The sequence below is a fragment of the Mustela nivalis genome, assembly GCF_964662115.1.
Source record: "Mustela nivalis genome assembly, chromosome: 4".
In the NCBI taxonomy this organism is placed as follows: domain Eukaryota; kingdom Metazoa; phylum Chordata; class Mammalia; order Carnivora; family Mustelidae; genus Mustela; species Mustela nivalis.
The window spans coordinates 99,007,065-99,025,109 of NC_139023.1; the positions used below are offsets into that span (position 1 = coordinate 99,007,065).

Here is an 18,045-nt window from a genome sequence, read left to right on the forward strand (position 1 = left end):
GGAGGTGGTCTAGCACTTCTAAAATTACATCAGTATACAGTAGTAAATATATCAGTAGTAGGTAGATGGCCTTTTGCCAACAAAATATTGCTAAGTCCCCTTTCCCTATTATAACTCCCACCTCACAATGGGGGGAAAAGGATATCTAACCTACAGAAAACTAAAGAAAACAATTGCATTACAACAGGTGGAAAAGTGATTATTCTTTATCTTTGGAATCCACCAAAGATGGAGACTTTTTATCCCCCAAGTGCTGGGCACGCGGCATCTGTTGAAATATAATCCTACAAAACCAAGTCCAAAGCCAATGAGTTGTGAGACAACTTGTGTATAAGAACACTTTGTCCTTTGCAATAATGTCTCTATTAAGCATGGTGTGAAATTGTAAAGCTACCCTAATCCACATGCAACCAGGGTAAAATTACTGCCTGAGGCTTCAGGAAGTCATTTAATGACCCACTCAATATAATTACCTAAAGCACTAAGGAACTGGCCATCTCAATTTGTTTTGCATATAATGGCTGTATATTTTTATAGTGACTATATTTTTAATAGACTTCCTCTTTTAGAGCAGCTTTAGGTTTGTATTTACTGTTTAAAAAAACTTTTCCCATTATTATTAAAGAAATTTTATTTCATACATGAACTGAGAAAAATCTGTTTTCTAGGCTAGACAAAGAATAAACACATTTTATTTAAAAATGGTTTCTCCGGAGCCTGAAAGGGGAAATGACATCACTATTTGAAAATATTTGTTAATGTTTTTATATTCAGGTAAATGTCATAGATTTTCTCAGGTGATTATTAGCTTTCTTATTCTCAGTTCACCCCACCTACGTCCAACCATTCATTATCACCCCAGTGTGCGTGTGCCCATGTGTACACACACACACGCACACACTTACTTAATATTTGATGTGCTGTTTTTTATTCCTAGTCAGTATTTAACATTTGTAACACCTTTTCCAGTTGTTGGAAGACATATTCACACTCTCCTGGCTTAAATGTACTCCCTGAAAGTCCAGGGGAAAATGCTCCAAATACAGCAAATTTGAGTTTATAGCCTAAGTGCTTTTTTTTGACTAATTGTGGAACAAGTGGTTGTTACTTTAATTACCTTTTGTTTTATGGCATTTAAACTCTTGAAATGCAACAGTTACTGCTACTGCTAGGCTTTCCCAGATGGAACTAAGCCTGTTTATTTCTTAAAAGCACCAAAATTTAGAGCCATGTGGTCTTCTGAGAGTTGTGGATTCCAATTTATGATGTAAATTTCTTTAAAATCATATTAGGTTTAAGTGGATATTTAAAAACATGGTTAAATTCAATTCCATGGTTTCTGAGAATGCTTGATGAATCTGCTTACATTACTATATATCTGAATTCCGTGGATATGTATCTGAAACCTTAACCTTTTGCGCTTGTTTTAGCAAGGTAAGGTTATGACTCACATAATTAATGCAATACAAATATATAAAGTTGAAATATTTTATGATTTCGTCTGCTTAATTTAATCCTGTGTTTTCTTAGGGTTCTGTTGGAGAACCTGGAATTCCAGGGGTGAATGGTCAAAAGGTAAGTTCTATAGACTATTTCTGATCATTTAAAGGGTTAAAATTACAAAATCATTCTAGTTAGTAATGTTAGTAAAAAGTTTACATACTTATAAAAACACTACATATACTTTTGAAATGTAGGGAAATTATGGTGCAAAAGATCCAAATATTTTAATTTTTAATGATGCATAAAATAGAAACTCTTAGAAAATTTTCCATTTTCTTTTGATAAGTTTTATAGGAATACAACTATATCTTTCTTATACATAGAATAGGAAAAATGTTGTGTTTAACACTAATTGTGATAAACAAAATACACTCCAGTTTATTCTTGGCATGGCAAAAGTAACATGTGTTACTTCTCTCATTAACAAAAGTTATTCTTACAGAGGGAACCTATTGGAATATTCTGAACCTAGGAGTAAGCTCTTTTTACTGTTAAGAAAAATCAGCATTTAAATAGACTTGCCAAGCTTTGGTAGTACACTTTTATTGTACTGTTAATAATGAAGGGGGAATAAAATAAGAAACCCCCACAACTCTACACAGACGTATCTATGTGTGTGGTTACATCTACTCCTGCAACATATTTACTGGTTGGACAAAGCATCTAGAATCTTCCCACAGGTAAGGCTGCTTTTCTGTGCTCCCCAACAGTGCTGACTGGCTTTTCAATCTGGAACCTCACAGAGACCAGGAATATCACAGGGGCAGCTAACAAAGCCCATCTACAAGGATCCAGGGACTGGCTGAGCTAGGGACTTCCCGTGTCTCCCACAGGATTTTTGGACTCCCATCAGCTTGCATTCAACAGAAAATTTTAAATCCATGCACTCTGGATAAAATTCTGAAATCTTAAGCAGCCCAATATTGACATACAGAGTAGACCTGCTAGGGACTTTTCCATTTTGTCCATCTTTTCTTCTCCAATAAGATGATAATTAACAATCACTATTTAAAACCTACAGAGGGGCTAGCAAAAAGCATGAGTCTGCCACTTACAGGACACATGAATTTTGGCAAAGTCCTTGAACTCTCTGGCCTCGGTCTCTTCGTTTGTAAATGGAAGGCAGTAACAGTTTCCACCTGTTAGGGTCGATGTGAAGATTAAATGCCTTTATGACAGGGGGATTTTACAATGAAACTTTCGTTTCGTTTTATTTTGGTGAAATTCTGGAAATGTGATCAATCTGTATCTTAAACAAGGCTCTGTGCTTCCACAATTACTCAATTCGCAGTGAAACTGATGTCCTCAACCAAGGCTTATGGTATCCGTTAGTCCACAAACCAAATACTCCTCAGGAGTGAACTGCCTAAGTCACTGCTCAGTTTACCACTTAATAAAATGCGTATCTGTTTGCTTTACAAATCCTGATAAAGGTCAAAGCTTAACTTTCTATAAGAGCATTGTAGATCATGGAGGGATACATAAAAATTTGGAATTATACTCATTCTAAGATTGATTTTGAAGTTAGGTAAGTCAAGATAATATTTTTGAAAGGACAGATATGGATATAAGAGAAATGTTTTTAACACTGGTGAAGAACAAAGCTTATACCCTTAAGGTTAATGTTTTGCTTTTTCTTCTTTGCTTCTTTTTTTTTTTCAGCTTTGGGACAATCATGAAAATTTATAGAAACCTTTAACCTAAAACAAAACAACCTTAAAACTGTCACATACATGTTTATGAAGACTACATATTCTTTATTTTTGCAAAGGAAATATGCAATTTCCTTAGCAAGAGAAAGGAATGTGACATTTTCTTGTCCTAGTCACCAAGGTTAAATTATATTTCAAGGAAATAGTTAATATTTGCAGTTTTATGTCTTGTTATACATCTTTGTGGCATCTTAAAGTGTTTTCTATAAGACCTAGGGAAGCTAAATAATTTCACACTTTTATGAAGGTATTAGCAAAACATAGTTTACGATTGATTTTCCTACTCCATAGAATTTAACCTAAAACTTTGTGGATGAAATTTCTGTTAATACTAGTCATTATCTAACATTTGTAATATTTGCTATATTATCTTTAGGAAAGTAAAGTGCAAAACCATGAGTCCTTCACTGAAACTGCAAGTCATTTAGACAGTAAAAACAAAGCTGGAAAAAGAGTAATAATTCTATGATTAAGTATATGAAATATGTTTTGGATGTCTACAATTTGCTTTTCTAAGACAAGAGCTTACAGTGACATAATTTTTTTAAAGCACCTAAATGTCCTCAAACTGTCTTGAGAAAACTTTTTTCCCACATTACAATTTCACTTTCAAAGAAGTATTTCTGTGGCTTAGAAAATATTTTTCAGATAATGGTTAGGGGAAAATATGATTTTCTAGCCATCAGAAACACAACAGAATAACAACTAGAAAATAGAAAGATTTTTCTCTTTTAAAATATGAAAGTAAAATATTTTTTAAAACGTATTTTATTTGTTTTCCATCCATTCAGACTGACAAAATTGGTGATTGGTTTTGGCCAATAAACTTGGTAGTGACTTTTTTTTTCCCACTATTTTCCTTCAAATGTGGGTCACCTTAACTGCTAATCTGAATATTTTTTATTTTGTAATGGTCTTCCAGTTCTTCCGATTGTATTAGGAGAGGACTTACATAAGCAGTACCATGGCAGTGAACCCCAATCTAGCTCTTTCTGGCATCACAGTCTACAAAGGGCTCCTGAGCCTCTTTTTGAAGTGTGGTATGGAGGGGAAATGTGTGGACTCTATAGTCAGAGACAGAATGAATGGGTCAGATCCCAGTTCTCATTTGGGCAAGTTAAATGTTTCTAAGGCTCAGGTGTAAATAGAAATACAGACCTTGCAGTATTAACCAGATAATGTCTCTAAAGTGAAGGCAATGTTACAGATGCTCAATACATGTTACTGTCTGTGGGAATAGTATCACACTGGAGGAGTTTCAGCAAATGAGCCCCAGGTTTACCCTTAAGCAGGGAGGAGAAGCCAGTTGAATCATGATAGGAAGAACACAAACATGCAAAATTACACAGGAAGGTAAAATGTTTCTCTGTCCCTTGGCTCTTTCCCCACTCACCCACCCTAGAGCGCTGCCCTGGGGTCAGGATGCTCAGTTTCCTTCCATCTCATTTCACATTTCCTTTGTGAAATGAGACCAGGGGTTGCACTTATTTATTTCTAAGTCTCTAAGAGATAGAGTCAGCTGTGTCTCATTTTCGAGTCAACCGGCTTCTAGCATTCTCAGTTCCCATTTCTGAAAGCTCTTGTTTCCATAATTTCCAATTTGTTGTCAGCAGCCAAAGCAATTAGGGTGGGATTTTATGCTAAGTCTTACCTATATGTATGAAAAGTTGTCCTCTTCTTCCCTAGCTAATCGTATTGAACACAAACTATTGTAATTCTCAGCAATAGATCTTGTTAGTTTAAAGGTGTAATTAGCATTTTGTTTGTGTCCCATTATTCATGATCCCTCTCTGTCTTTCTGTCTCTCTCTCTCACACACCCACATGCATACATGAAGAGATACATACATATTATACATATATACATACATATATTTACGTGTATATCTAAATATTTGACCATTAAACCCTACATCTCAGATATACTGGAAAAGTGGAAGCTTTTAAAAATAACTTTGTGGTAGAATCGTCTTTTAAACCATCTTTTAAACTATCTTTTAAACGTTAGTTCCTTTGACAAAATTAATTGCTGTCTCTAATTTTTGATAACCAGGTAATGGGTATTAAGGGGGGCATGCGTTGTGATGAGCACTGGGTGTTGTACACTACTAATGAATCTTTGAACACTACATCAAAAACTAATGATGTACCATATGCTGGCTAACTGAATATAACAAAAAAAAATTTTTTGCTTATATGTGTGTATCAGTACTTTCAAAATCTCAACTTTTATTAGTGATATTAGAACCCTACATTTTTCTTCTCTCCACATTTTCACATTAATTAGCACCCATAAAAATGAATCATCATAATGACAGTTTACTGGGCAAATAGCACTGAAGAAGAGATCTGGGAACAGAGACAGGGTACATTAAAAGTCTAATTGGTGCACTTAACAGCCTTGTCTGTTTGTTACCATGAAAATAATAATAAATATTTTCAGGATTAAGAACCAATTATTTTGTCTCGGCAAGCTAGAGTATTTCTGAGGCTCCAGAGTCATAGGGATTATTTCCAACGCAAAAGACAAATATCAGAAGATCTTATTCATGGATCTTTCTGAAATTTATTTTTAAACTTCAATATATAATATAAATAAAAAATGATGCTAGCGTTATCATCTTCTAATAAAAAATGATGTTAGTGTATCATCTACGAGTCTAGCCCAGATAGCTATGTGATTTTTTAAGGAACATTAAATTTTAATTAGCTTATAGTTATGGTATTTAGAATTCCTTTTCATCTCCTATCTGTGGATCTCATCATGGTCTTCACTGACATTAATCCTCACAGCATACTTCTAATGGCATTTTTATTGTAAGTGTATTTAGAGAACAGATAAATTGAAGCTCTCAGACTTATAAAGGTCAAGCTGTTTATTCAAGTCTGTTCAGTGCACTGTTCGATGAACTCAATATTTTTTATTCTTGATTCACTTACTGTAACAACTAAATACCCTCTTTTCTTTGGCTTCCTTGGCTCTGAATCAAATTCCTGAAGGATTTGAATACGGTATAGTTCTGTTGTTTTCTGGTTGGTTAGTTTAGAAGTTTCCTATAGCAGAACTTATTCAGTGGTCCTTTTATCCAGTATAGTTGTGACTTTCTGACTTTAGACTTTAGGAAAAATACTCAGAGTAAATGAAGTGATTGATTTCTGATTCCAGATTAATTAATAGTTCAGGGAAAGTATCTTACAGCAATTCAATCATTTTGCAGGTTAAAGTTGAGACGAATTGTTTTTATGAATTTTTCTCTCTTCTGAAGTTAGCAGTTATGTACATTAGAATTCTCAGAATACAGGACTTTTTTTCTCTAGTAACTATAATAATAGGACGCGTTCTTTCTTCTAAAAGAGACATCATCATTTTCCTATTACAGAACATTTCATGTAGTCAAATCACTTTTTCCTTAAGTGTGATTCATACATTCTCTGGCATTTTTGCATACATGCTTACTCTTAAAGAGGCTTTTCACTCAATTTTACTTCTTAAGTGGGACAAACAATATTTCTATTCTGCATGTAATTAATTTTACGTTCCTTTAGAGAGGAATGAAAAGTTAGTTACAAGAGGTAGTTTAATGTTGGCTTGAAATAAATGAAGTACAGTAAAGATTTTTTTAAACCACTTTCCCCCTGACTTCATTTAGGCATATTACTATAGAATTTGATAATAGTTATCATTCTACAAAATTCTGTCATTCTACTAAAATATCGGGAGAGGGAAGAATGAAAAGTTGGGGAAAGGGATTCCTGGGGGAAGGGTGTGAGAGAAGGCAAGCTGCTCACAGACTGTCCCAAAACAAACAAAGCAAATGGGTTTGATTTATGAGATCATCAAGTCCCCTTATTTTCCATTTTAATTGAAAGAACACCATATTTTCCAGAAGGGATTACAAAAATACTGATTTACTACATCTGATTATATTGTGTATGTAATCTGGGAAAGTTTTTAAAAAAACCTCCCATAAATGGGTCCACTGATTGACTTGTTGATTTTTTTCAGTCATCCATACAGCCCTTACTACTGGGTACCAGACACCATCTCTCCCGGTCCTCATGGAATTTCCAGCATAACTGGGGATGGGGACATTAAATGAACAGTTATACCAAAAGCCTGTTATGTCACAATTCTGTTAAGGACTGTGGCAGAGAGTCTGGTGCCCAGAGCCAAGTAATGCCAAGTGATGCTTCTCTGAATAGACAGGTGACTTAGGTGAGACCCAACAGGTGGCCAGCATTTGGCGAAGGGAGAGAAACTACCCCTATGGTGCACCACTTACAAATTAAATTACAGACAAGCTTGCTCTCAGAATTTGGTTTCCAAAATACCATATCACCAATCATAATGGGGCTTCTGTATTCATCATGGTCTACCTTTTCTCCAAGCTTATGACCCACCCCCCACCCCCGCTCCTGCTGTCTCTCTCTGAAATAAATAAATAAACATATAAAAGTACATAAATAAATAAAAGGCATTGCAATGAAATAACTTACTGTGACAATCCTAACAGTTTAGCACCTACCCAATTCCGTTCATTTGTTATGAGACCACACTGCCAAGAGATCGTGACCATTTTCCAACTGCGAAACGGTATCAGTATCAGAAGGGTTAATTTGTGAGAAATTGAATTACTTTCAGGATTCTCTTCTCTGTCTTCTCTGCCCATTGCAGAGAACAGAAAAGCGCGGTGTATGTATTCAGAATTTTTTTTTAAGATTTTATTTATTTATCAGACAGAGATCACAAGTAGGCAGAGAGGCAGGCAGAGAGAGAGAGGAAAGCAGGCTCCCTGCTGAGCAGAGAGCCCAATGTGGGGCTCGATCCCAGGACCCTGGAATCATGACCTTAGCCGAAGGCAGAGGCTTTAACCCACTGAGCCACCCAGGCGCCCCCTATTCAGCATTTAGTATCAGGTATTGATCTTAGTGTGGTGTGCATATTAGTTCACTTATTCCTCACGACAATCCCAGGAAGAGGAACTGGCATGTCCACTATATTAACGAGCAACTGGGAGGACAAATATTTTACCCAGAGTTACCGAGGTGCTTGTATTAGAGTTCAGCTTCAAAGCCAGGTAGTTTGTTCTCACTGTGCATGACTCTGCTCCCACCATTAAGAATGAGGATCTTAGGGGGTGCCTGGGTGGCTCAGTGGGTTAAGCCGCTGCCTTCAGCTCAGGTCATGATCTCAGAGTCCTGGGTTAAGCCCCGCATCGGACTCTGCTCAGCAGGGAGCCTGCTTCCTCCTCTCTCTCTTCCTGCCTCTCTGCCTGCCTCTCTGCCTACTTGTTATCTCTCTCTCTGTCAAATAAATAAATAAATAAATAAAATCTTAAAAAAAAAAAAAGGAATGAGGATCTTAGGGTGACTGGGTGGCTCAGTTAGTAGGGTGACTGGGTGGCTCAGTTAGTTGAGTGACTGCCTTCAGCTCAGGTCATGATCCTGGAGTCTCAGCATAGAGTCCGTATTGGGCTCCCTGCTCAGCAGGGGTCTGCTTCTCCCTCTGACCTTCCCCCCTCATGCTTGCTCTCTCTCTCTCTCTCAAATAAATAAATAAAATCTTTTTTAAAAAATGAAACTAACTGAAGCCTTTATTAAAAAAAAAAGAATGAGGATATTAAATTCAGAATAACCTAGTTTTGCTTTTCAGTATTTGTAGGACCTTGGGCAAGGTATTTATCTTCTCTGAGCCTTAGTGTTTTCATTCATCAAATGAAGATTAAAATATTTATCTGAATGTTTAATCAGGAAAAATAAAGTAACAGATGTAACTTTATTAAAATGTTAAATATTCTTACAATATTAAATAAGAACCGACTATGTTCTAGGGGCATTAATAACTCCATGACTCAGAAGCCTCCTGGGTGTATAAGCAAATGTTAGTAAGAACTATTATTTCTTTCTACTACTCTTCACTGATCTTTAGAATTTTTCCAGCTGGATATAACCACTTAACATTTCTATTAATAATTAGGTACATTCTCTTCCCAAGAGAAAAAAAATAATTCATCATTCAAAGTGCACATAGATTTATTATTAAGGACTATGCTTTAGGAAAGAAGAAATTAGCTGGGCTTTAAAACTTTAAAAAGTCAATATATTATCAAGGGCGTGTCATGTTGCAAGTCCTAGAACACTTAACACTTTGATTATAGTTTCCTAAAACATGTCTTTGTTCTCAGTCTTCTCTCCCCCATAAGCATGTACATGGTGAACAATTTTTGTATACATACAGAAAACACAGTTCTCTATGACACCATGCTCTCTGGTTGGTTTTTGCTCCTTTTGGTACCTTTCATAAATTACTTACAAAGGTGATACTGGATAGCGTTTCCCTTAGACTCAGGCAAGCAGTGCTTCTCATGATGCCTCCTCTGTCCCTCCTATGGTATAACCCTCCCCACAGAGTGAGGGCCAAGGAGGCATGACTACTCAAAGCCCAGTTTCCCCATTTCTTGATCACATCGTAGGTCCACGACCCAAGAATTTCTGCCTCACGTGTCCTGATTCTGCTTCTAGTGCTTGTATTGGCCTCTTCTGCAGGTCCATAGTCCCGTGAACAACCCCACAGCTGGTGTAGGCACCCCTAAACCTGTTGGTAACCTTGGAACCGCTCTGGGTGGGGAGCTGTGGGCAAAGCTTGCAGGCTGTGAGGTTCACACGCAGCCTCCAAGGCCCTTCCTGGTGAAGAAGAGGATGAGGGTTGGGAAGAGGAAGAGAGGATATTAGCACTATGGGGTGGAATGTGGCGTCATCCATGTGGACTTCTACACAGACCTTCAAAGATTAGGGTTGTACTCAAGGCACATAATTCTCATTAATGTAAATTTTGCCCAAATTAATGCAATTTAGCTATTTCCTGTGACCACTAAATTCTTAGCTATCTTTTTGTATTTGAATTTCTTTGTTCAAATTATATTGTGTACATTTCTGTTACATTTCTTAGCAGAACAAAAACTGAAATAAACAGTGATAATTCGCAGGCGTATTTCTGAGAGAGTCCATGCCATAATATTATTGATAAAACTGCTATGTTTACTTATTTTACATTTTTAAACATTTGTACTTTAAAAAAATGAATAATGAAGGTTTGATTACTAGGTTCAGTTTAGTTATTACTTTAATCAGTTTAAGACCCATTTCAGTAGATTATCTGAAACAGAATGTTTTTATTAGGCTCCTGGCTGAAAGATCTATCAACTTTCTACTCATTAGCATTCGTATTACCGTTATGGACAGAGAGATTCTAATTTTAGGGAGGGATTTTGCTGATTAGATAAACAAGACAGAGCCTTCTACAGAACGCCAGATTCTCTGACATAGAACCAAACCCAACTGCCCAGGTTTTCTGGTTTTTCTTTCACCAAATTACAAAGACTCCTCTGCCTGTAGGCAAGGAGGTAGAAAAGAATTGGAGACTGGGCACGCAAGCAGAAGCCTTTTAGAAACTACTAAATTGCTTTACGTAAGAGAGAGTAAAGCTGAATGCCCAGGGTGGTGTAGGAGAGAAGGGAGGAGAGAGAAAGTCAGGGTGGAAGCCAGCAAGTGAGGAAAGCTGCCTGCTCTGTGATGTGAGACCGTCCCAGGAACACCATATCCTGAATTCACAAAAGGCCTGGGAAGAGTGGGGTTTTGGAGGCAATTGGTGAAGAGAACTGACTGACCCATCTGAACTGGTCTGGGACAAAACCACGATGAACCCCAGCAGAAGGGTCCGGGGAGCCCTGGACTCGATACTTCCTTCACCTGTGAAATTGGGCTCTGAGCCGAGTATAATCAGTGTCTGAGGAATAAGGAAATCACCAGGTGACATCTTGAGTCCAGCAACAGCAACAAATAATAATAATAATATTATTATATAGGTACCGTGAGTTGAATGAAATTTTCTAAGTTCCTACTTAAAATAATAATAAAACTACATCTTAGTCCTTTAGAGTGAAGAGAAGGCAAGCATTTAATCTACTCTCACACACTTCAGAGAAGGAAAACTGAGCCCCATAGAAACTTGAGCGATTTGCTCTATGTCACAAGACCAGAGGTGGAAAACCTGAGATTAGACTGGAGGCTTCCTGAAGCCACTTTCCTCTTTCATGCTCAAGTTAAACAGGAAAGAAGCATAATAAAAGTGAATGAGGTTTCTTTTAGACATGAGTTGCTCAAATAGAAGGCACACAAGATGGGGAATTGGAAGGCCTGGGCTCTGATCTTACATCTGCTCTTTGTAGGTATTTCCCTCTGGAACGTTATTCTCTGAATGTGCTTCTTTGTCTGTTAAGAATAACTGGCTTGGGTCCTTTCACCTAAAATAATTCACTATTCTGTGAGTGCTTCTTCTTAGGGAAGAGCAGATGTTAGGGTGAGTTCGTCAGGTAAATGACGGTATGTGTATGCTCTGAAAGGGTCTTGTGGGAACTTTAGATGACACAATAATTAATAAACCCAGCACTGCCCCACTTCCTGCTTGCTACCCACCCCCCGAGGCAGTTGGGGTGCAGGAAAGAGCAGATGGAAGGATATAGGGAAATACGTAGAAGGCCCCAGTTTCTGTACCTACAGACCCAACTAGAGCAGGCTTTAGTGCTCTCAGCCATCCTTCCCTGAGAGTTCCGGTGGGGCTCAGGGGCGTGAGCCCCTTGGAAGCCATGAAAGTTCTGCTCATTCAAGGCATCTTGCCCCTTGTGGGACTCCTCCGCCCATCGTACTCTGCCCTTCACTTACCTTGAGCTTATCCTCTGTTCCTCAGCTCGAATGTTCCACACTGACGTATGTGACTTGTAGGTATCACTGCTGGCTTAACACCTCTCCCATCTTTTTCCTGATTCCCCTTCTCTTTTCCCACCAAGGGCTGGCGTGCTGTAGTTGAGATGAATCATCTCTTACCAACACCCATACAGGTTTTTCAGTTTCCCAGAAGAGAAGTCTTGCACTGTCTGTCTCTCACCAGGCCTATAAGAGCTTTATATCTTCATGTGGCCTTAATGTATAGGCTTCTCCTGTATTCATTCATTTCTCGATCATATATGTAACTGAGCAATTATTTTGTGTAAGATATAGTTTCTAGGCAATGTGGAATGAGGAGGGATCAAAATAGACAGAACGCATATTCTCGTGTGGTGAGAGGGTGGAGGTGGGAAATAGGGTCACCAGATAATATACAGGATGCCAAATTAAACTTGAATTTTAGATAAACGACCCATAACTTCTGTCCCATTCAATTTTTAAGATATATGTAACTTTAAAATAGTGTTGTATATTTGAAATTAAAGTGTAAGTAGTTGTTCTGTATCTTGATTTCTCAAATCTGGCATTCCTAGTAGGAGAGACAGATTTGAAACCAAAAAAGCATACGTTACGTGGCAGTTAGTGCAATAGAGAAAATTAAGTAAGATAGTGGGCAAAGGAGGTAGTGGGGTATCCAGTCAACCCCTGTAGTAAGGGGACATTTGAGGCAAGGCTGAGAGGTGTGCAAAAAGACAAATGACTTTTTTCAAAACATTAATAGCATTTATAGGACGGGGCTAGGATTTTATTTTGTTTTATTGTGTTGTACAATGCTACATTCCTATAAATTTCGAAATACGTAGGTCTTTTTGTGTTCATATTCATTTGCCATCAGGAAACCAGAGTAGAAAACTAAACTATACATGTAAACTGGAAAGAATAAATAGGAATGGAGAGCAGAAACCCCATTTTCTTGACTTTTTCCCAAACATTTGTTCCCAGAAGTCCCTGTTGGGTGCCTCGCTCAGTGCTTCCAATGAATCTTCCTCTACCAGGTGTTACTTACCCAACTGCTTCTAAAGCCGCCGAGGCCCCCAAGTCTCATGAAAGGACACACACTCCCCACTATGGCTGCCTGCAGAAGGCGTCTAAAAGCCAGTCCTGCTTACCCTGCAAGTCACAGATCTGGCAGGAGAAAAAGTACACTCCGTGTTTCATTTAGGTGTCAGTGACCATTAGTCTTTATTTTATTACGTGAGTGTACCAACCCCCAACTCCAGAGGCAGGAGAGCAACCTTAAGACTAATACCATGTTCACAGCGTAGAGAATCTAGTCAGTGATGTTAAAACAACACATAGTGACAGGTGGTAGCTACGCTGGTGCTAACCATAGAGTAATGTATAGGGAAGTGGAATCACTATGCTGTCCATCTGAAACTAATGTGACATTGGGTGTCAATTATACTCAAGTAAAAACTTTGAAAAATAAAAATAAATAAACCAAAGGAAGAGTTGAAAAGCCCAAGGTGGGGTGGGAGGGAGACCAACACTGTATTCTGCTCAATATCACTCTTTCCATCCACTGATGGTTCATCTTCCTTGTAGCTAATTCCCTCTTCTGTTTGGATGAGTTCTTTTTGAAAATGCAACCCTTAAACAAAATCGGTTTTGACAAGTGAATGTAAAATTATATGATGCTAAATTTTTAAGCTCCAACTCATTGTAAATTCGCATTGTCAGAATAGAAAACAGTTGCCCTCAGGCAAGTGATATTACCTCTCAAGGACCTATTTCCCTTTGGCAGTCAGTTTCGTAAGACAACCACACTCCTTCCTCTCTTTCAGCATTCTTTCAGGTTGCCCCAGATTAGCGTTAGTGGTACCTGAAACCATTGTAAAAATCTTGAGTGATGTCTTATATTAGAGTTGGAAAGAGCTAAAGAGTGTTTGGTTTGAGGGAGGGAAGGAAGGAAAAAAGAAAAGAAAATAGCAAGACCGTTTCCTAAAAGCCAGTCTAACTTATTTTTAGCTTAAATACGCACATCATCGTTTGTGAGTAATAGACAGGGAATGCTTTAGAATTTAAACTATTAGAGAGAAAACCTTATCAATCTAAATCTTAAGTTAGCTGTTGTTTTTCATTATTACTATCTTTGGAATATCCTTCAGTACTTGTGAAATGCAATCAGAAATTGATGGACAGATTCTATAACAAATAGGAAACTAACTCTCTACACATTAGAAACCTGTCATTTTTTTTGTTTATACTTTTCTGATTTTTTTCATATGTATATTTTTAATACATTATGTAGTAATGTAATATTGTAACTTTATTTGAAGGGGACTCATCGTATTTTACGCTCATACACCAGAAAATATTAATACACTACATGACATATGGTTCATTCTTCTTCATTCATTCCTTTTGATTTGTGTCTCTTTATTTCATGAAATGCAAGAAAACTTCATTCAAAGCAAAAAATTCTCTGACCTTAATTAGATGTCCTCTTAAGTTATTTTTGTACGTATTGTTTTTTTTCTGACTCAAAAGTCAGCTCTTTGGCCACAGGTGCCTGTCATATGTATTTCATCTTTATATCCCACAAAACATGCAGTCTAGAGTAGAACAGGTAGAAAATTCTCACTAAGTGTTAGTTGAATGAATTGATGCCTTCCAGAATCCCACATCTTGGACTTGGAGCTCAGAGTTACACAGCATTTCATCCTTAACATTCCTTTCCCACACCTTTCCCAATTCCTTCCCACAACTAAGGTTGGATAGTAGCAGAATGCTCCATAGCCTCCTAATCTAAATTTGAATATATTCTTCTTCTTCTTTTTTAAGATTTTATTTATTTATTTGACAGAGATCACGAGTAGGCAGAGAGGCAGGCAGAGAGAGAGGGGGAAGCAGGCTCCTGCTGAGCAGAGAGCCCAATGCGGGGCTCAATTCCAGGACCCTAAGATCATGACCTAAGCTGAAGGCAGAGGCTTTAACCCACTGAGCCACCCAGGTGCCCCTGAGTATATTCTTCTTGATAAAACTTATTAGAAAGGTAAAATGCTGTGAGTCACTTTCTCATATTTCTTTTTATCTTCCTTTGGTTCATTCAAGAAACAGCTTTATTCACTTTTAGCTTTAAAATTTTGTGAGATACCTATTGAAATGATAAACACACATACAAAAATGTAACCTTACAAGTGATAAATGTAAAACTGGGCAACAGTAAACTCTCATTTGTGCTTAGTAATATTACCCCCAAATAATTAAAATTGTGATATCCAATGCCGATGAAGTTGTGAAAAAGTAACCCAGAGTGGGGACCTATTGAAGCAGATAAAACTTGAATCCTTTGGAAGACAATTTAGAAATATTTACAGAGGTGGGTGTTTTAGTTTATCTTTAATAGCAGAGACTGGTAACAACCAAGTGTTGAAGTGTTTGGGACAGACTAAACATATGATGATAAACTATTCACAAGACAATCATGAATACCATGTGAAAACAAATACTAGGAATTAGTGTCAAATATCAATAGTATCAAATAATAAGAAATAAGAATGTCAAACTATGTAATAAGCTTGCTTGAAAACATGTAAGTATAAATAAAAAAGACTAGAAGGAAACAGGACAAAAAGAAAACTATTATTATATGGTGATAGAATCCTAGGTGCATTTTTTGTTTTGTATTATGTTAAAAGATTATTTTAACAGTATATAAAAATTTTAAAACGAGATCACGTTTTAGTCCCTTGGTGTTCATATATTAAGGAGGATGTTAACCAGATACCTAAACAACGTCTCTCTTCCTTGCTTCAAAATCTCAGCATGTACTTTGTTCAGTTCCAGGGGCTTAACTATTTTTTTATTATTATTCTGGCTACCATGGTTATTCTTTGAAAGTCTAAACAAAGTACGTATTGTTTCCTGGCAGCATCTCTTGTTTGCATTAAACCATGAGTTATGATATTAGTGCATCCTGTTGTGGATTCTTTGAAGAAAGCAGACATGATAGCTCTTCTGTTGCTGAGTAAATGACAGTCCTTTTTCGGGATATATTATATTTCTGAGTTCTTACTCTTTGTGATGTGCAAGTGGCCAATCAAAAATTTCCTATAATGGCCATTGCTCTTCTGTCAGCATTTTTGTCATTTATCCACGGAAAGTGCAAGAGTTACAATTATAGTGTAACTTTATTTACAAAGCAGAATTTCTTCCAGGAAATTAATATAATCCAGTATAGTAGTAAAATATTTTTTGCTTTTGTGGAAGGGTAACATAAGCTTCCTATTCTTAGTTTACCTGGATTTATATAAAGATATAAATCATCTTTATATAAGCTATAACTAATTCAGGTTTCTATACATTCTGAAAGGTCACTTTTTTTTCTTTTTTTCTTTTAAAAATTTTATTTACTCACTTGACAGACAGAGATCACAAGTAGGCAGAGAGGCAGGCAGAGAGAGAGGGGGAAGCAGGCTTCCCGCTGAGCAGAGAGCCTGATGGGGCTCCATCCTAGGACCCTGGGATCATGACCCGAACCAAAGGCAGAGGTCTCCCACTGAGCCACCCAGGTGCCCCGAAAGGTCATGTATAAGTGAGGAGTATAAACCAAAGGATAATGAGGATGGAAATACTCCCATGTATTCTCTCCCAGTATTTAGATGCTTTCATTCATTCTGGAATGCATCGTACTGTTAAGAGCACAACCTCTTAAGTTAGATCATGAGAGTTCAAATCTTGGCTAGAGTTGTGTAAGTCTAGAAAAGTTGCTGAAGCCCTCTGTGCCTTAATTTCTTCATCTGTTAAATAGAGATAAAGGTAGTACTTACCTCATAGAAATTGGTGAGAATTAAATGAATTGATGAATGTAAAGTTCCTGGCATTTAAAAATGGTAGTTATCATTATTAATGTGCATTTTTTTAAGCTGAGAGTACAAATATTGAAGTGCAATCTCTGCCCTGTAGGGGACTTAGAAAACATGCTTAAAAATCAACTAAGTTGGGCGCTTGGGTGGCTCAGTCGTTAAGTGTCTGTCTTTGGCTCAGGTGGTGATCTCAAGGTCTTGGGATTGAGCCCTGCATTGGGCTCCCTGCTCAACAGGAAGCCGGCTCCTCCCTCTGCCCCTCCCCCTGCTTGTGTTCTGTCTCTCTCTGCGTCTCTGTTAAATAAATAAATAAAATCTTTTAAAAAAAAATCAACTAAGTTTGCTGCGAACCTAAAACTGCTCTAAAATAAAGTTTGGGGTTTTTTTAAATCAACTAATAACTTTACTACCCTCACTGGAAAGAAGAAAACTGTCTCATCATTGGTGCGCACTGTAAAGGGCTTTGGGAAAGTTCTTAAATGAAATGGAATTCTATTTTATATGACTTGGAGCCACATGGAAGAATCAAAAGTCACAATATCTTATCCTTGCTGCTGGGCACTTCATGACTTCTCATTTTTGGAAAACAACTGCTGGTTCAGAGCCTAGGAAAACTGTTACACAGTCTCTTCTTTCTGAGATGGAAAATTTTTCTGACCTAGTAACCATCATCTTTCTCCCAAATGCCTATCACTCAATAGGACACTGAGAGCCACAGCTCTGATGTCTTATTCTAATTATTTTTGCAGTGAAATTGAGAAGAGAAACCAAAGCCATTTTGACTTTTGACTTTTGTGTTAAATGTGTCTAATTTTGTTGGTGTTCAAAGATGTGTGTGTTCTTTAAGCTATAGATTTAGAAATGCTCATTTGATTAAGTCTCATAAAGGTAATGATTTGGTCCTTATTTTCCTGAGCTGATGAACCATTTGCAAGTTCTCCATCGAGAGAACTTGTGTTATCAGGTGTCTTTAACTCATTCCACAGATATTTATTTATTGCCTACAAGGTACCCAGCACCATGCTAGATACTCATTTCTGTCGGTAAGTTGCTTCAGCTTTCTTAACAGAGAAAGTTGTTTATCCTTGGGCCCAAGTACATAGAATTTTGGACCAAATAAGCTAATTTGTATTTATACTAGTAGACACTTATTTTTCTACTTCCAGATCATTATTGGACAGCTGTGTCCTCTAATGATCTATATAATATGTAGATTTTATGTATTTTATTTAATGGTGT

General features: G+C 37.2%; 1 protein-coding gene across 1 annotated transcript in view; it reads left to right on the forward strand.

Annotated features, from left to right (window-relative positions):
- The window catches only part of COL25A1 (collagen type XXV alpha 1 chain), a 464,458-nt gene that overhangs the window by 359,908 nt on the left and 86,505 nt on the right, over positions 1–18,045 (forward strand). Inside the window, exon 12 of the mRNA XM_082728561.1 lies at positions 1,531–1,575. Coding sequence (XP_082584687.1) covers positions 1,531–1,575 — 45 coding nt within the window. The remainder of the gene's footprint in view (positions 1–1,530; positions 1,576–18,045) is intronic.